Raw genomic sequence first — 20,651 nt, forward strand, 5'->3', positions numbered from 1 at the left:
ACATCAAAATAAGTTATGAACGTTTCTCTATTTCATTCTTTAAATATCTAAAACAATTAAAATATGGAACCTTTCTGCTTTAAAGTCCATCTGCTTTCATGTGGATTAAAAAAATGGTTAGAATCAATTGTCTTCAGCAAACATCTTCTCCCCATTATGTAATTCTAATACACCCCTCTGAGTGTCATTGCTACCTCCATTCTAGTTCAATAACTTTTGTGAGAGTAGTAAAAGAGAGTGGGCAGGTAACAGGCATACCTTACAGCCTTTTCCACTTCAAGAAAGCTTTGTGAGAAAGACAGGCTTTCACTTAAGCCTTTTTGCTAATTCCTTCTGTACTTTTTTTGTTTAGAGATCAACATTCTGCATTTACCAGACTATTAGAGGGAATGCTCATTAGGAAAGTCCACACCCAGGTAGATATGCTACCTGACCCGACTGAGCAAGCGTGCAAGAGCGGTCTGCAGTGCATGTCACAGAGCCCTTTCTTAACTAACATCAGCAGAAATGCTGAGCAGTTGGGGGCAGGGAGAGTGCTAAACTGAACATGCCGATGCCCTTCCAACCAGCCAGCTGGTGCTCTAGCTTTTTTCATCTAAGGGCCCCACTATTAATATTGACAAAATAACAGCAAACTGTCAAGTAGGATCAGTTAAGCTGAAGGTAACCTTGCACCAAATTGCTAGATCACGATTACTGAGGCCATTCATGCTTGCGGAAGTATCTCACAGAGCCTCTTCCAAAAGGGGCTCCATGGCTCCCCCAACCCCCTTCAAGTTTCTCCTTTTCTATCTTCTTGCCCAAAGAAGAAAACAATGGTTCAGTCCACAGAATGTTTTCAAATATTTCCAACATATTAATAATGTGTGTATTCATGAGCAGAATATAATTAGCGCTTGAAACGGGTGTCCCTAAGTTTATTTTCTAAGGACTTGCCTAGATATTACCTTGACTATCGAGTTTCTTGCATTTTGATGGCAATGTAAAACTTTAGTTCCTAAGTGAGGCACTGAATAGAAAGCTCTCCCTTAGAAGGAGAGAAGAGCACATATGTATGCCACAATTTCAAATCAGATGATTTTGCAAATGAAGGCTGCAATCCTAAGCACACTTATTTGGGAGTAAATCCAACTGGAAACAGTGTGACTTACTTCTAAATAAAAATGGATAGGATTACATAGCAAGTTCTTTCTCTCTCTCTGTTATCAACTGACTTCATTTAAACATATAACATAAAACTAGAGGGTTTTTTCAAAATGGAAAATCTACTACCAAGTTTATCAGGCCAAAAATCCTGACTGAAAAAAAAAATGTGCCACCATTAGATTTACTGCATCTACCATCACCACCATTCCTAGAAAAAGCTCCATTTATATTTTGTAATTATGTTTTTAAAAGGCTGACATGAAGGTTTGTTTCATTTGTAGTTCATGAACAACCCTCTAACAGATGACTGGATTGGAAGAGTCCTTAGGTCTATTTGTGGAAGTGCTGCTCATGTTTCTCAGCAACTGAAGACATGAACACCATCTTCATCACTGAAGCCCAAAGGCACATCTTCCACCTTCTCATCCAGCTGGAGGCTGCCAAAGGGATACCTGTTCCTAGAAACAGGCGATGAATTCACCACTATAGGATTCCCAAATACAAGGGGGTGGGTGAAAGGATTAACCATTTCTGAATCTGAGTCACTAGACTCTGTTCCACTGCTTGTAGATCCTTCCATCATTTGGATGGTAGACATATGGTCCATCATGCCCCTAGCATACAAGGACTGCATAACTGGACTTTGCTTTGCCTGACCAATAGATGGCATGCCATTTGACATACTTTTGCCTTCCAAGGGGACCATTTTAACCATTCCTCCTTTATAATACTTATCTGATATATATTCTTGACTTGGTGCTGAAGACATCTGGCTCAGGATAAATGGATCTGTTTCAGATCTATTACATGCATTCTGATTTTTTTGCAATTGTGGCCTTTGTAAGATTGGCGAGCATTTGCTATACCCATGGCAGTTGCACGAATGAGCATTATCATCTGCACTCCTAGCCCTGCAGTCATGCCCGTTTTCAGAGACGTAACTCTGAGAACCTGCTCTACAAAAACTCATGTGAGGGCTTGATCCTTTGCTCCCAGGGGAAAAGGGAGTGACCAATGGACTGCGGGAATCTGGCCCTCTAAACATTTCATCAACCAGAGTGCTGTGCCGTGGGGTTCTGGGACTCTCACTAACATAGAATGTCATATTAGTAGGGCTGTCTTCATTATAGTCTCCAGTGATATAATAGGATGCTTTCATAGAGGAGATGGAGGAATCCCTATATCTATTTCTATTGCAATTTCCACCTCTATAATCAATATAGGCACCACTGGTCAAATCACCCTCATAATTGTCATTTGTTTGGGAATGTGACTGGGTTATTTGCCCCCTGAGGAGGTCATACTCGCTATCTATATCACTGCAGTCAATGAAAGGAATTGATGTGCTACTTCCACGAGCAGCTCGAGATGCAGGACCTGTGCTTGGCTGCTGTGTCTGGGATCTACTGTGTTGCATTCTGTCCTTTACGACCTCCTCTTCTTCCTCCATTGTTGCCATCACACCACCATCCAGCTTCCTGCCTTCCTTGGGACTCTTTTTCTGGGAAGGGGTTGTGCGTTGTCCACCATCTTCCACTGAAAGTTTCAATTCCTTTCCCTGTTGGCAGCTTGGCAGCACTGGGGAATCAGCGCCATCTACATATGTAAAACTACAGCTCTATAAAGAGAAAGGAAGAAAAGGGAAAGAGCTGAGATGTAAAATTGGAGGGAAGAAGCAAAATCAGCACTAATCATCAGATGCTTTAACAAATATATGTAGGCTGTTATCAATACTGATAGAAAGGGAAGCTTACAAGCTCAGAAAGAAGAAAAGCTAACCTGCTTTGCTCTGACCTTCAGAATCAAGCTCAGAGATAGGATGGAGGGCTTCTGGCAGACAGAATGAGAATGAGACCATAGGGAATATGCTTTGCAATTGCATCAGATGCTGCCAGGTTCAGTCTCTGGCATTTCCAGTAAGGAGATCGGGCAGATGCACGTGGAATAACTCTGACTATAGAAAGCTACTGCCACACAGCATAAAAAATACTGAGCTAGACAAATGGTCTGATCAGGCATAAGGCAGTTTCTTACGTTCCTATAAGATGTAAATCTTATAAATGCTGTAAATAATACCTGAATAACATTGCAAACATTCATTACATTTTCCAGGAAATGCTATCAGCCAACTCAACTTATTATGTTTTTATAGTTATGAATTGAGACTTTTTAGTCAAAATGCTTATAAAGGCCTTAACTGTTCCTTGTCTCAGCAAAATATACTATCTTTGAACTACCAGGCAAGAGATCTAACTGACCCCAGAAGGAGTTCTTGACTACAAACTGTTAATTGGTCAGACATTCTTGTTCTGTTTTTCCACTTAGAATTGTGATAATCAGCTTACAATTTGTGGGAAAAATATATTTCTACCTCTTGTGGTTCATTGACACAAATTTAAGATCAATTTCTTCAACATTCTCAACAAATAGGATGGAATTGCTTTCACTGATCACAAATAAATGCCAATTTAGTCCAGGAAACTTCTTGCATTCCACTTCTCTGCATTTACTGCCCTGTTTGTTGTTACTATTCTTATTAATATTTCACTTATTCTAATTGCTCTGTGTTGTCCCCATGCGTTAACCACAACTCTTTCCCTAAAAACCTGGAAGAAAGAAACCTGACTCTGATCAAATATGCTCAATGTAGATTATATGCAGCAATGTATTCATATACATATGTATAATTTGTTTACAAGGCTGTCTGATGCATATCTACCACAAAATAAATCCAAGGGTACTTATTCCCAGAAAAGTGTGTACAATTGCAGCCTTAGTTCTTCAATAAGTAACATATAAATTTGCTGGACACAAGCTTCAGTATTTTTATTTCTGGGGTTTGCTTAAGTTAAATCTTTCCCCAGCGCTTGAACTTTCTATTTATTTGGGAATCTTCCAAACCAGAGGAAAGGATATGGTTGCCTAAAGTCACAGTGTCGCTATTCATTGGGCTACTTGTGCCTGTGAGTTATGGAGCAGAGTACTGAACAAGGCCTGGCAAAGATAAAAAGGACTATCAGACCTTTTGCTTGCAAAAGCTTGAAATATAACTGACTTGTTTTGGCACCTCTGAATGCTGTTCTGAAGGCTTTGCAGTCAGGCTCCTAACAGAGTGGATCTTGCTGTGTTTCCTGGCAGGAGGAAAAACACATTCTGTAAAATGTAGAAAAATCCTTATAACATTTACCCATCTTATTAATAAACCAATGATGGACAACTGCATATATTTAATCAAAAGTTCCTGCTTCAAGCAGACTTTTTGCTCAAAAACAGATTCCCCTTTTTCATTGCCTATGTGTGTGATATTTCAACAAATGTCTATGTTATATAAACTTCATAAAAGGAAAGGATGGAGCACTAAAGAAGTCTTCCAAGATGAGTCAGAACACAAACCAGCTGTTAGGGTTGTTATACAGTTTAGAAAAACACTGCTCACCCTGTCACAGATGGGTTTAGAAACAGATCTGGCCATAGCAGTCAAGAATCCACCCTTACATTGTTGAATGGTGCTGTCAACTAATGTTATAAATTTGTTTTTCTTTCCTTTATTTTAAAGTAAGAAAAAGTATACATAACGAATTACCCATAATCATCCTTTCCTTCCATATACGTTTTGAAAATTGAATGTGTGTTTGGTGTGGGGTGGGATGAGAGTTGTTCACTGTGAAGTGATACTCTGAAAAATGCCATCACCACATCTGCTACATTTCATGTTCATAAAAACAGCAAGTTGAACAGGCTTCTTGCAACCTTGAGAAAGCCAGAACAGGTTCTGCTATTTGTCACAGGTAGTTTTAAGGTGCTTGAACTGGAATCCAACAGCCAGCTCACAATTACAAGTTATTTTGCTGACATAATCCAAACAGAGGGAAGAAAGGGAAATAAAATTAATCAGTAGATAAACCTAATTTGTTTTCTCCTGCCTTGAAAAACCACCTCAACATATAACTGGAAGCCACAGCCAAATGGGTGGGCAGAGAGGAAAACTCGGCACACCGTTTTCCATGCATGCCCTGTTGCTTTTCTCTTGTAGGTGGAACATGCCAAGTTCATGCCTCAATTGCCCCCAGCTATCATTTAGCTAAGTGAACTGTATGCTGATAGTTAACACACACACAAACCCTGCAAAATTATTATTACAGCAAAGTCTCTCTAACCTTTCAAACTGTACTTTCTTGTGTCCTCCTTCTTTAATATAGTCGAGTACCTGCTTCTGAGTTCGGCCACTGGGAAAGAGAAAAAGCAAAAATATAGCAGAATTAATAAGGCCAAAGAAGTGCCTCACTCTTGAAGTCTACTTCTAGTGCCAGGCCTGATCATTTGTTACTATCCATGCTGTCTGGAAATGCTCAGTACTACCAGAAGCAGGGGTGGTGGCTGCTCATGACAGGGTCTGTTTTGGCTGCATCCCCTTGGAACCACAGAATATGCTCTTGTGCTCAGGTTACTTCATATCTTATAGCATCCACTTCTGGCACAGGACGAAACTGAATTAGCTCCTTTATGCCTGACGTAAGACCAGGTAGGTAAGAATTTTGTTATACTATAGAAGGCATTCATACTGGGATCCAACAAACTATGCAAAGCCTGGTCACTGGGGGGCAGGAGCTCAGTATCTTATTGGAATTATTTGGATGCTGTACTTCATTTCATTTTATGCTGCTTTTATAGTAAGACTGTCCCCGGACGCTAGTAGTTGGACAGTATATAAAAGCTTTAAATAAACAACCTGTTTTTGTGATATTCATATTTTGTGAAAGCAAAACGGGATGGCTGCCAAAATACATGGATGGTATGTACCGTTCAACATAGTACATTACTTTTTTGACAACACGTATTAGTACTGCAAAACATATATACCTTTTACCACATCTGTGACTCAGTAAGTTACTTTGGACAATCAAATGATCTTTTACCACAGACTAAAGCAGGATACTTTAAAAAAAATCCACACCTTTATGGAGATATAATCTGTCTGCTCTGAAAAGTGAGAATGAAACTTGGAACAGTGCTCGGCTACTCTTGAAAGCAGAAAGATTTAAACCAAATGGCAGGAAAGAGGTAAGTTGCTTATCTCTAAATGCAGTTCTTTGAGGCCACCTGTGAACTCCCACTGTCGGGTTATATACCTGCACAGAGCAATCATCTGGAATATGAGCAGAAGATCGAGCAGGAGCACCAGCTGCATGTGCTCCAGGATGTGGCTCCTGCTCCTTACATAGCTCCTGGTGTGCTGCAGCAGGGGAATGAATGGAGAGCAGGACATCCAAGTAAGATGGATGGTGTGTCACAACAATTCACAGGTGACCGCTCATAGAACACAAGCTACAGGTATGCTACATGTTCTTCTTTGTGCCTCTGTGACACCCTCCACAGGAAGGTGGTATCACTCCAAAATGGAAGAAAAGTGTTCAGCTGAACGCCATGTTTGCATGGGCCTTGATGCCCAAGTGCTCATCATCTACCACTGACTGGCCACACACAGGTTACAGCACTACAGAGCTGGAGAAGTGGAACACCCCAGAGAGAGGCAGCATCTGCTGGGATGCCAAGAAGTGTGCAAGTTTATAGGTAGGAAGTATAATAAGCACACTGAGCAAAACACTGCAAGATACCAGGTATCCTTTCCTGGAGGGAAGGCAGATAAACAAAAGGAAGTATGGCACAAAGCCATGCATCTACTGAGTGAAGTTTCCCTTCCAGTGTGGAGGTCGGGTGGGAAAGGAACTAATTTTAACACAGTGTTCTAAGATAAATGAAACAGCAGCACTATATTTGGAAGCAAGGAAAAATCTAGTCACAAAACAACTTTATTTCTGTGAAAGATAACATAAGGTTAGTCATGAGGAAGAGTGTCAAGTTCACTTGCTCGGGACATAGAGGTAATGGCAGTGAGGACTTCTCCTTTCACAGTGAGGAGGAGGAGGTTAGTTGTGGTCACAGGTTTGAAGGGCTTAGTTCCTCATTGTGTCAGAATTATAAACAGACTCCATGCTGGAAGCAAGGGTGGCAAGATATTGGCAAGCCCCATAAAGAAATATTTGACACTAGGTTCAAGTAGATGGGGAAAAAACTACTATGGGTATGATTATCTGAGATTATTCTCGATTATTATGTGGAGCAATGACAATGCCAACCTCTTGTTTTTTGAGGGAGGGGAGAAACTTGAGGATAAGTTAGAAAGCCTTGATCTCTGCCTGATAGGAACAATGAAAGCCAAAAATGTTTTCCATTTAGGAATGTACAAGGTCTGAGTGCACATTTTGAGAAAGCTGGTCATGATTTCCAGTTACTCCATGGAGAACTGGCACTGCTCTACATCTGCAACATCATGAGAGAAGGGGTTCTGAGTTCGGGATGCCTAATTTACCCTAACACATGAAGAGGTCCAGTCTGTGCGGAAAGCTAAGGAGCATTTTGAGAGGAGGAGCACTACTGCAAACCACAGTTGGTGTGCTTACCAAACAGTTGCTAGACAGTGCAGAGGGCACTGTCTTTCCTTTTGTCCGTTACTCATGCAACGGGCAGAAAGTGGTGAAAGCCATAACTCAGGGTCTCCACCTAGTTCATCAGGAATGCTGGCCCTGAGGCCCACTTGCCACAGAATCTCCAGAACTTGGGGCTCACCCTTGCAACAAAACAGTCCACTGTGGCAGTGTTTCACCGTTTGAACAGACATGATGAAAAGGGACAGTTCCCAATTGCGCAGGGTGATCCAGGACTGATTGGGTGAGGTCCTAATTGAGTTCATGGTTCTGGCAATATGGATGATGATGGGAATAATATGCCCCAGCCCCAGAAGTTCAGAGAAAGAGTAGAGGAGGGAGGGATTTGTTCTTCCTTGCTTGTTGACATAGAAAACATGGTGATGTTCTCTGTAGAAAATTGAACTGCCTGGAAAGCTTTTACTGAAGCTAGAAAGCTGTTATTGATGTTATTGTGGTGGGATTAGTATTCACAGACCTTGTACAAGCCACAGTGGGTCCCCAAGCTGGCAATTGAGGCATCTATGGTGGCAGTTATTGATGACCAGCAAGTCTAGAAACCAAATCCGACTAAAAGATTCAGTGAGATGGTCAACCATTTGAAGGATCATCAAATCCAATATGGGAAGTTCACCAAACATGTGGAAGAGTCTCTCTGTGTGCTGTAAACCTGGAGGAACCAAAACTTCAGTATTCACATGCATAAGTTATGGCTGCGGTTGCAGCCATTTTGCTGAGGAAACATTGTGAAACACTCAGGATCAAAGGTGAGGTCCCAGAGGGTGTGCTGAGCATCTTCATGTAGCTCAGTGGGCAGGGAGACACATGTCTCAGTGGAATCCAGAGGGGCTCTTCTGAACAGAAGAATCTGTGATACTATGAGGCAGGATTTTTCCTTATCAACCTGGAGGTCAAGGGAACTGAGAAAGTTCAAGATCATGTTGATGCTGGTCCAGAGATGATGGACCAAAGAGACAACAAAAAGCCTATGTATTCCTAGAAGCCACCATTGCCATGGCATTTGTAATTACCATTTGCAATTACTGTCTTCTATAAAGGTTCCAGGCTGGCAGTACAGTGGAAACTTTTGTCAATGATTATTCAATGATGTGTAGAAGGATATCATGATACAGTAACCAGTGCACATAAGTCCAGCTGCGTTCCTTGAATACCAGATCTATCAAAGATTAGCCTGTAGATCACAGCATTGCTCTACCTAAGGCTTTATGTTATCCAAAAAGGGGGAATGATCTCCAGTGGTTGTAACTGAAGGTGAAAACTACTATAGCCAAGAGGGCAAATGAACTGGAATAGTAATAATCTTGCACCCGTGAGCAATCCCGTGAGCAAGGCTTTGGCAATAACTTCATTGTTTGGCTTGGAGTTCCCATGACAGCCTCCAGAATCTTCAGTATGACTGGAACACAGGCCAATACTGAGCCGGTGGTGGTTTTGACCTTAGCTTGTTCTGACATAGTATGGAATGGAACTAACTCAAACCACTCACTATGGCAACGAGAATAAGATCAGTGAAGAAAGGAACAGTATTCTGGGGAATCTCTGTCCATATAGCAGTGATGCCAGAATGAAGACAGGTCAAGTGGTTCCAACATGACAGTGACCAGTGACCAGTCACCACAGTAGTAGGGGAAGGATAAGTGTGGCCACTGATAATCCCACAGAAAGTCGTAGGAGTGGTGGAGAAAACTCCCAGAGGAAGCTGATAATGCTGACAGTTTCTTGGTATCAAGAAGAGAAAGGCTGGTGAGAGTGGTGTCTCCAAGAAGATAGTGACTGAGAATGGTCCTCACGGGGATTCTCATTTAGATTCATCACCTATCCCACGCACTGGTGTTGTGAGGTCATCTCACGTTTCAATTAACTCACACAGCAGGCCGTATATCAGCTATAAACTTTTATTGCTGCTTTCTACAAGATTTATGACGTAACTGATAAACTCTACTAATGAGCCCCTTGCCTCTTTCTGAGTTCGCTACGAAAGCAGCACATGGTATCAAACCTTCCTGTCTCGTCTTTCCGCCCGAGGGCGTGACAGTCTTGTCCCTTCATCATAATTGGCTCTGTCTCTTCAAGGCTCTTCTGTCCCAGGCAGATGATAATTCTCCTGCTGAATCCTGTTCAGCAGCTTCAGGGTCTGGAGCCGGGGTTGCATCTTTCTCAGGCAGTCCAGAGCTGGAATCAGAGAGAGCTTCTCTCTCAGACACTCCCTCCTCAGTCTGCGGGGGGGTTGCGTGCTCAGGGGCCAAGGGATGAGGTGGAGGAGAAGTTTCTTGCTCAGCAGCCAGTGAGTCAGGCTGTGTCTGGGCCGTCTGAGCATTGGTTCTCAAATATAAGTCTCCTTGGTCAAATGCCAAACTCTCACTGCCAGCTCCTGTCTCTTCCTCACGAGTAGACGTCTCGGCTGAGGAAGAGCTTCCCTAGCTTTGGGGGCTTCGTAGCAGACGAAGAGGTGCTCTGAGTGGTGGATGGTCATGGTTCTGGACCTATTGTAGGCGAGGGCCCTTCTGACATCTAGGAGATGGAGGGTGGCCTCAGTGGGGGTGGATGGGTTGGGGAAGAAGGCAGGCAGGATGACATCCTGGCTCAGGTGGAACAAAGATGTCACCTTTGGAACGAAGCTTGGTTCTGGACGGAGTATGACCTTGTCCCTGTGGAACGTCGTGAAGGGAGCATCGATCTGAAGGGCTGCTAGCTCACTGGCACATGTGATGGCCACCAGGAAGGCAGTTTTCCAGGACAGAAGCCTAAGGTCCATTGTGGCCATCAGTTTGAAGGGCCTCTTTGTGAGGGCCTGCAGGACTACAGAGAGGCTCCAAGAGGGGAAGCGGGGCCAGATTGGTGGGGCAAGGTTGCGGAGGCCCCTGAGGAAGCAGCGTGCCAGAGGGTGAGTGAACACGGAAAACCCTAGTATGGGGGGGAGGGGGGTGGAAGTGGAGATGGCCATAGGTGAACCCTGATGTAGGCGGGGGAGAGGCCCACCGCAAAGCGGGACTGCAGGTACTCCAGGATATGTTCCATGGAGGCCAAGGAGGGGTCAAGGTCCTGTGCTGCAGCAAAAGCCGAGAAGGCTTTCCACTTAGCCTCATAGGAGCAGCGCGTGGAGGGTTTGAGGGTGGCCAAGACCATGGCGGCGACAGCCTGGGGTATGGAGCCATAGGGTTCTGTCAGGGGGGTATTTTCCAGGCCGTCAGGCACAGGGTCCTGAGGTCAGGGTGCAGAAACTGAGGGACTGGGCGGGAGCTGCCACCTATGTACCACAAGAGGCGCAGGGCAGTCCTGGCTCTCACCCACTCTATGGTGACCAGCTCTGGAAGTTTCTACCGGATGAGGCCCACACTGTGCGTCAAGCCCCATTGGTGTGTGTTTTGCATGGAGACCATGAAGAAGAAGAATGAACAAGGAAAGGGTGGGCTCGGATTCCTCCAACAGGAGTAAGTGACCTCAGATGAGGCAGTTAGGAAACTGTTGGCAGTAGGATTGATGGTGCAAAACTAAAGCCATAGGTTGATCATTCAGCTCAATCCTATAATTACACTTCTTGTTCTTTGGTCCCAGTACCCAGGAATTCTTGGGATATTAATCTGGAGAACTGGCTTCAGGGCTGGGCTGAGCTGCCAGGAGTGATGATTAGCTCAAGGGTGGTACAGATACTGATGCCATACCAAATTTGGTGGTCATGGACTTCAAGGACAGAAGGCAAGAACAAACAGAAGAAAATACAATAATGAGAACAAATTAAAGGGGGAAAAAGGTAAAGTGCAAATAAGAAAATTTGCCCAGCAGTCCCAGGAGGGGACAGTTGTAGCTATTTAATAGGATAACCCATGAGATACAGAGAATGTTACGAACACTACTAGTCTCTGAAGCAGATAAAAAGTAACTTAGTGAGAGGCAGGAGTCAAGCCCTGGAGCATGTGCAGAGGAGGCTGGCAAAACTCCCTGCTAAAGCTCAGCCACAGAATATTTTGAAGGACTGTTTTTGTTTGAGTTTGCAATCCTATGTGAGTCACAGAGACCAGAAAGAAGCAATCTCACTGTTGCATCTCTCTTGATTGCTTAGAAGTACATTTAAAGTGAAGTATAACACTGGCTAGAATCATATGCATAATATTTGGTGGCCACAAGAATTGATTATGGACCTGAGTGGTCTAAACTTGAATCCCCACTGAGACAGGCTTCACATTACCATTTTTGTGTAAGGATACAAGTTCCAAGCAAGAAACAGCATGGATAATTTGAATTACTCATCATCATGAAAGATGAATGCCTGTTTCTATGACTGACCTAGTGTACAAATTACAGTAACTCAGATTTTTTTTTCCTGAGCGTCCAGCTCTTGTAAATAAGTTAGCATGCTAATTCATGCAATTCAGTCCTCCTGCTTGGCTTGCTTTCCATGGGATGCAGCTGAACAACCAAGGAACATTCCATCCCTGAATTGTCTAGCACAAAGTCCAAGTTCTGGTTTATCTCTCACCAACAAGCTGGAGTTTGAAAACTAAGAATACAACTCTAGTTCCAATTCTAGCTTGTCAGGGAAGAGACAAGCCAGAATTCCAGATTTGGATGTTACACTAAACATCCCATATATCTAGCATCAGGAGCACACAAACTGCACAATTAAGTCACAAGATTTTACATGTGAGTTTGTTCCAAGCTCTAACCCCCACACTCCCCATCATGGTTGTCCTGATGTGTGAACTTGGCCATTGTGTTGGTGGGACAGGAAAAAATTATATTTTCTCACTACATTTTCTTCAGTTTCTAGAGCTAATGTCAATCTCTTACTAAGCTCTTGAAAGCACTGCAGGATTATTTTAGGTAATCATCTTAAAGATAATGCAAAGGCATAAACTAAAATAATTTCACTAGACAAGGTGCTTAAGGCAAATATACGATCACAAATAAAAACGTGGCACTGTCTTGGAGGATCAGCTACAAAAGTCACTCTTGAACTTCCAATGGTCTTCAAGGCAGTCTTGCAAAAGCTCCTTTAACTGGAGGCGCCAAAGTTGAATCAAGGACCTTCTGCACACAAAGGATATGGTGCTGAAGGTCCTTTTCTATGCAGTATCAGAGCAACACAGAACGCTGACTTTCAGAATACTTCTCTCAGGCATAAAGTTATCTAGCAGTCAATGAAATAGTCCCTACTTATTAAAGATGCTTCAGGCAGACATGAGTAATTAATTACGAAACTGCGTAATTTCTAGGATGAATAGTGGGAAAAGTGGAGATCAGCATAAATGCTACCACAAATTACATGGCTGGGAAACTGCACTCTCAGCTATCCCTAAGAGAAGCTCAAAAAGCTCAGTATGCAGAAGAAACGTCGCATACATGTCAAGCTGGAGCTACAGCAGGAGAGTGAGGAAAGCTGAGATAGCAAAACAGACAGGGAAGTGTCAATTTTATTTCTAGTTTGAATTTTTATTGTGCCTTTTATCTGGGGCACAGGCTAATTTAAAAAACCTGAAGCAGAAAAGAAAAACCCTGCAGTATGCCATACATAGCACTGGAAGTCTCTTTAATAAGTAAAACTGATTTATATCTACAACAAATTCTACTCTTCACCAGCCAGGTAAAGCCCTCCCCTAAATGGAAGCCTAAAGAAAAAGGTCTCAGGCAAATTTCAGTGGTTGAGAACAGCTACAGATGTGCCTGCCTGCCTGCCTGCCTGCTGCGCCATGGAAGCCCCGAGGATGCTGCCACCACCACCTCCGCCATCGGGATGAGGACCATGCCCTGCTCTGCCCCTCAGCTTCTGCCACCCCTACACTCACCTGCTCCCAATTCCTGTGAGAGGGGAGATCGGGGGTGGGGGGGTTGCGCTCACAGGGGGCAGGGCAGGGCCAGTGTCCCTTATTTTGCCAGCCACAGACTAAAGCCGGCAGCTGAAGAGCAGTGGCTAAAGGGCATTGTGCCAATTGGGGCCATTCAGGGCTGGGTTGGGCCAGGGACTCTGGTTGTTTGTGATGTGGGAGGAAGGGCACTGTGGTAGTTAATCGTTTAGGGTTAGCTTTGTTAAGTGGAACCAGAGGCGTTTGTATTACATTAGGGCTCTACTTTAACTGCACAGCATCTTTGCATTTCATATTTATATTTTATATTGTGTTTTAATTTGGGGAGCAGAGGAGTCCCCCATAGGGGTGGTTATGGACAGGGGAAGATATGGCTCTGGGGGGTTTAACAGGTCATTGCAGAATAAGTGAAAGGAGGATGGTTAGCACCCGTCCCCTCTTCTGTTTTTAACGTTAGCCATAAAGTACCAGGCAGGGATATCAACTGGCCCTCAGGCTTGGTGCTACTGCTGTTGAATGCCAGGTCGGTCTAAAAAAACATCCCTCATCCATGATTTAATATTGGATGAGGGGGCCAACCTGGCATGTATCATGGAGACCTGGGTGGGAGAAGTGGGGGACCTGGGGCTCACCCAGCTGTGCCCACCCGGGTATCTGGTGCAGCATCAACCTCACCTAGAGGGGAGGGGAGGGGTATGATCCTAATTTACAGAGATTCAATCTCCCTTATGGGGCTTCCTGTCCCTTCAAGGACAGGTATTGAGTGTTTCTACTTGGTGCTGGGTGACTGAGACAGACTAGAAATTCTGTTGATGTAACATGCACCCTTCTGCCTAACAGACTCCTTGCCTGAGCTGATGAAGATTGTCTCGGACCCCTAGGATGTTGGTTCTGGGGGACCAACTGCCATACAGAGTCTGTTCTAACAGGGGCAGCTCAGGACTTCATGGCCACCATGAAAATCACGGCACTGTCTCAACATGTCACTGGCCCAACACATTAAAGAGGCCACATTCTGGACCTGGTCTTTTCGACAGGACGGCATGATGGTGATCTGGAAGTGAGGAACTTGATTCTAACCCCTTTGTCATAGTCAGATCACTTTCTTGTGAAGCATAAATTTGGGACCAGTTTTTTCCTTGGTAAGGGTGTGGGGTCTATTAAATTGGTCTAACCCCTGAGTCTTATGGATCTTGATGGATACCCGAGAGCTCTGTTGACGCCCTGATGGATTTGTGGAATGGGGAAATGACCAGGCGATTGACACAATCGCTCCTAAGCATCCTCTCCTACCATGCAAGGCCCACATGACACCTTGGTACACACCTGAATTGCAGATGATGAAGCAGGCTGGGAGACAACTAGAGTGTAAGTGGAGGAAATCCCATGCTGAATCCAACTGAACACTACTTAGAGCTCATTATGGAGCCTATGCTGTGGCGGTGAGGGTGATGAAGAAAGAATTCTTCTCCGCTTCCATTGCATTCTCATAGTGCTATCCAACTGTGCTTTTTCAGGTGGTGCAGGGCCTACTTCATTCAGGGCCTAAAATAAACCCTATCACACTTTAGGGATAAAATTGCTCAGATTCACCATGAGCTGGACTCCACAGTTGATGAGGTCCTAGAATGGGAAGTATCCAGAGCATCATCTGGTCTGCTCTTGTTGGATGAGTTTCAATTGTTGCAATCTGTGGATGTGGACAAGGTGCTTGGGCAAGTCTGACCCACCACCTGCTTACTCAATCCTTGCCCTTCATGGCTGCTCACCAAAGCCAAGGATGAGATGTGTACCTGGTTCAGGAGGTTGTTAACGCTTCTCTAAGGGAGGGTCAGGTCCCTGACCCCTTGAAGGAGGTGATGATCAGGCCCATCCTGAAGAGGGTGAATCCAGACCCAGAGCTGGCCACTAATTACAGACCGGTGGTTAACATTCTGTTCTTAGGCAAGGTGCTTGAGTGGTTGTGGTTGGGCAACTCCAGGCTCTCTTGGAGGAAACTGACCATCTGGACCCATTCCAGTGAGGTTTCAGGCCAGGAGATGTCACCTGGGAGTTTGGACTGTGGAGTCACCAGTATGCTGATGATAGCCAGCTCCATATCTAATCCAGGTGAGGCAGTGGCTGTCCTTAACCAGTGTCTGGCTGGTGTGATGGGCTGGATAAGGGTCAATAAATTGAGGCTTAATCCAGACAAGACAGAGGTCCCCTCGGTAGGCAGTTCAGCTTTCTGGTAACCTCCTGATTGGACTATTGTAGCACATTTTACAAGGAGCTGCCCTTGAAAACAGTTGGGATACTTCAATTGGTTCAGAATACAGCAGGCAAAATGTTAACAGCAACCAGCAGATATGGACATACAATGCTGGTCTTTTACCATCTACACTGGCTACCAATTGAAGTCTGGGCCAAATTTAAGGTGTTGGTGATGGCCTATAAATCCATAAACAAGTTAGGACCCGGATATCTGAAGGAGTGTCTCCTTCAGTATACGGCTGCCCACCCCTTAAGATCTGAGTAGGAGGACCTTCTTCAGGAGCCCTCCTTGAAGGAGATTAGGAGACTGGCTACTTGGAGAAGGGCCTTATCTGCGGTGGCACCCCGGTTATAGAATACACTCCCCAGAGAGGTGTGCCTGGTACAACACTTTATTCTTTTTGGTACCAGGCTAAAACCTTTTTATTTTCCTAGTATTTTAAGATTTAAATTGTTATTTTAATTGCAGTTTTACTGTATAGAAATGATGCTGTGTTTTACTGTGTTTTATTGTAAAACCATCCTGAGACTGTTTGGTAAGAGGAAGGTACAGAAAAACTTAAATAAATAATTTTTGTTATTGCATAAATTTACAGCGACAACATTGCAAATTTGGGGCACCAGAAAAACTCTTTCTAAAAAATTTAATTTCATTATCAATATAAAGCTTACACTCATTAACCAAAAATGGACAAAATCTTATAGTCTCAACTTTTGATAAATGTCTAATAAAATCAGTTTCTCCATACTGAAATTGAGTCCATATTTTTAACTTATTTCATTTCACTGCCTCCAAATCCAAGTGAATGATTTAGGATATTGTATGGATGATAAACATTCTACTTCACAAAATTAGCAGATATTAGTAGGTAATGTGGTATACAATATTCAGTGTACCTTAAAGATAGTGTAAGGTGATAACAAAACCCTTTTTTGTAGGTGATGCAAGTTTGTAGGTGATGCATCACCTTTTAAGGTGATGCAAGTTTTCAGAGATGGATTCAACAGTCACCTAGCTGCCAAATATAGCCCTAAACCATTTCTCTGTTCTGCTTCTTAATTCTTCCTTTCCCCGTCACAAAAAATGTGACCCAATTCCTTTTGCATTGTTGAAAGCAGGAAAAGTTTCTTGGTATCATAACTCTGAGATACTAACTCTGATGAATTCTTAACCAGCATAAGACAAGATTCACTAGCATTGAATTTTAGGCTGCATTTCAGCTTAGGGTATGCTTTCCCCTCAGAGTATCTGTCAACTACCATGCTTAATTGTTGCCATACCTCTTTAATTGTTGCTACAGGTATTTTCAAGGTTAAACCTGAAGGTCCTTGGAGACACTGCTAACATGGACTAGATCTCTTTCGTTCCAATAGAAATTGCATGGTGTATCTTAATGTCATTTGCAAGCACCAACTCCACTCTGAAATGTACTCAAGGTTCCCACTTCATAGAACCAATGGGGAAGAAATGTCGGCTTTTACTGGCACTATCAAACTGAACATAAACGTTAGAGCACTGCCTGTGTGAGCATTTCAGCAATAAGCAAGTCTGAACCCATTATGCCAGTCCTTCGTTTGAAACTGCTGATTGGTGGTGGGTCAGATTAACTTTGCTGAACATACAGTGAATTCAAACACTCCTATGTTTGGTTTCAAAAGTTTTCTTGGTTTATCGCAGTCCTACCAATGCGAAGGCAGCCCTTAAATCAGAGTTTCAAGGACTGAGTATCATGCCAAATTGTGTTTAACCATGAGCTGGACTTCAATCTTCCTTATTAACATATCAGAATAAAGGCTGTAAAGTCTTTATTATGTTAAAACTGATGAGCTAGGCCTGCTTTGTGATTTTTATTTATTTATTTTAAACTTTTATATACCGTCCCATTACTGGCATCTCAGGATGGTTTACGACAAGGAAGAGCACTGCAGTAGTCATTTACAGAACACATACACAAAATTGGAAAACTTGCTGTTGGGTTAATGTAGCTTAAAGATAAGAGGTTGATTCCTAACTGAATCCTTCTCCTTCCTGCCCAATCAAAAACAGTTAGCTCCATCTTCAGTATGGTTCCTGCTGCCTGTAAGTTAACTGGCAGGAATGACTGATGCTGCTCATTTGATCTGACACTAACAGGGATAAGTCTGCCCACATCTAACAACGCTGGTTCACGATAGTGTTTCCCACAGAGCCAGATGTGGTCTGGTTCTCACCAGCGTCTTCATTTATCTCCGAGCCTCCTGGCCTTAACATTTCAGGCATGTATTCATGTATTTTCTAGTTCTGAATCAGACTTCATGACAGCAACTTTGGAAGGCTGTAATTGAAAAGATGGGGGCCTTGTCCCTACAGGTCTAGTCTTTGATAAAGCTAGTTGCATGGGGCAGTCAGGGGAAAGGAGTTTCCAACCTTATTGTTTGTTTCCATGACAACATACTATGATGTTTTGGAGCAAGAACACGATGAAACAGTGAGCATATTCCTCTCATGGATTACAATAGCTAAGAAAGTTACCTGAACCTAAAAGATGAACCTCTGGTAAAGAGAACAGGTTTAGGCTTTGGCTTGGGTTCCTCAAACAGTCTGAAGAAGGCATGGTGTTCTACACAGATCTTCCAAAAAGCCTTACAGAAATCCCGACTGGCCATCAGGAATTCTAATGTGTCCTGAAAATTACTCTGAAAGAGAATGCCAATAGGTTTTACATTAGAATGTGGGAGAAATTATAGACTGTAGAAAGTCAGCGCAGAAAGGTAGTCATTTCCCTTCAGGCTTGCCAGCCATCTTGGAAAAAATCCAACATATTCTGTTAGACTGTACAAATGGAGAATAGTTGTATTGCACAGATTACAGAAGCTGAATTTTAAGTATACATATTTCATCATTATTTGCCTTTAAGAATCAAATAGCCTTTAATCGACTTCAGTTCTTCACCATTTCTTCTACAGCATCCAGATCAAAAAAAATTAAAATTAAATACCTCATTAAAAACTGATTCGTTTAATTCTTTAAGATTTTGTACCCAATATGTTTGAAGTCTTTGGAGTAACTGTTTATTTATTTATTTAAAACAGTAGGAAAAAAAAACAAAACTTTGAAACTACCCCCCCCCCGAACTATTAGTTTAATTCTTTAGGGTGTAAAACAAGAACACGCAACAGACAGTAATTTTCTTGTCATATCATGGAAATACCTTGCATGAAGCCCTTAAATGACAACAATGTAATAATCACCATTTCCCTTAAGAAGTGCTTAATCACTTCATCTTTTCTAAACCAGATCCACTGCCAGGCTCAAAATATTTGTTTTGTGGGGTGATACAACAGAAGTAGCATAGCCAGAAGTGTGGCATCTAGATCAAGAGAGGTATTACTACCACTCTACACGACTCTGGTGCGCCCGCAATTGGAGTATTGTGTTCAGTTTTGGACCCCTCATTACAAAAAAGATATAGCCAGGTTGGAATCAGTGCAGAGTAGGGCCACAAGGTTGGTGGCCGGTTTGCAGGGAATGCCGTATGAGGCGAGACTGAGGGAACTGGGTCTCTTCAGCCTGGAGAAGAGGAGACTCAGAGGGGATATGTTAGCGACATACAGGTATATGAGGGGGTGTCACATGGAGATGGGTAGAGACCTGTTCTCCCCTGCAGAGGAAGGCAGGATGCGCTCCAATGGAGCAAAGCTCGGGGAGCCAAGGTTCCATTTCGATGCCAGGAAGCACTTCCTGACAGTCAGGACTCCGAGGGTGTGGAATGGGCTTCCACGAGAGGTCATTGAGAGGTCCACGGGTGTTCAAGGATAGGCTGGACATCCACATGGTGGGCATGTCGTGAGCGGAGCCGGCTGGTGCCGGAGGTCAGACTAGATGGCCTGGGAGACCCCTTCTGACTCGCTCTGTTTCTAGGTTTCTAAGTGACAGGCAATATTCTGGAATAGTGATAACTCTTTAAGTCATGAAGGCTGACTCAAAGTATCTGCTTAAGACTGAATTCTCCATATGAAAAGACGAGGAAAAATAGGAAGTCTCATACCTACTAAAGTGATCAATCTGTGCCTGGCTTTTCCACTTTGGAGTACAACTGGAGGTCATTGAGGGAGTACAATTCCCTCAATTGTAAAGCAGAGCCTGGAGTTTCAGGGTAACCTTGAAAAAATAGCATCTAGTTCTATTAGGCAGAGCTATTTTTAATAGAGGCATGTCCCATCTGTACTCCCATCTGTAAAAGAGGCATGTCCCAACCAAAACACAAACCCAAAGCAGTATACAGGGTTGAGTATTTGTAGTATGATTTCTTTTTGGAAGTAGTAGATAGCTTTGCTCTTCTCTAGAGAGATACAACTATCAGCAAGGCACCCTGCATTCTGATAGATAGGCATCTGAGACTGAAAGGCAGTGAACTGAAGTGAACGTTCATGACAAACTGTAGACATAAACCCTAGATATCTCAGAACACAAAGTACTATAACGCACACATAAAATAATAACTGTGTCATAGAATCATAGCATAGCAGAGTTGGAAGGGGACATGAAGGCCATCGGATCTAACCCCCAGCAGTTGCAGGACACCACGTTACACCATCCCACTCAGATGGCTGTCCAGTTTCTTCTTGAATGTCTCTAGTGTGGGAGAGCCCACCACCTCTCTAGGCAGCTGGTTCCACTGTCATGTTGCCCTGACAGTGAGGAAGCTTTTCCTGATATCAAGCCTGAAACTGGGTTGTCACAGCTTGCCAAGATTATTCTGTGTCCTACACTCTGGTATCAGCAAGAAGAGATCGTGACCTTCCTCTTTGTGACAGCCTTTGAGGTACTTATAGAGGAATATCATGTCCCCCCTCCGTCTTCTCTTTTCAAGGCTAAACATGCCCAGTTCTCTCAATCATTGGGTTAAATGATGCCTTCTCTTTACTGGAATTGGAATAATGAGCTCATCTCAACTCTCAACCC

General features: G+C 43.4%; 1 protein-coding gene across 9 annotated transcripts in view; it reads right to left on the minus strand.

Moving 5' to 3' along the window:
* Positions 1-20,651, minus strand: part of FARP1 (FERM, ARH/RhoGEF and pleckstrin domain protein 1) — a 227,148-nt gene that overhangs the window by 62,949 nt on the left and 143,548 nt on the right. For 8 of the 9 annotated variants that reach the window (XR_006414629.1, XM_044429478.1, XM_044429473.1 and 5 more), the window contains exons 10-13: positions 18,219-18,382; positions 5,304-5,372; positions 4,202-4,277; positions 2,524-2,764 (exon numbers count right to left, since the gene is read on the minus strand). Coding sequence is in view for 8 of the 9 variants with exons in the window: in XM_044429478.1 (XP_044285413.1) it covers positions 2,524-2,764; positions 4,202-4,277; positions 5,304-5,372; positions 18,219-18,382 (550 nt within the window). In the remaining variant the exon portion in view is untranslated. The remainder of the gene's footprint in view (positions 1-2,523; positions 2,765-4,201; positions 4,278-5,303; positions 5,373-18,218; positions 18,383-20,651) is intronic. The other variant, XM_044429479.1, reaches the window with a different exon arrangement.

Source organism: Varanus komodoensis, unplaced genomic scaffold (assembly GCF_004798865.1).
Source record: "Varanus komodoensis strain SLA01 unplaced genomic scaffold, ASM479886v1 scaffold2, whole genome shotgun sequence".
Classification (NCBI taxonomy): domain Eukaryota; kingdom Metazoa; phylum Chordata; class Lepidosauria; order Squamata; family Varanidae; genus Varanus; species Varanus komodoensis.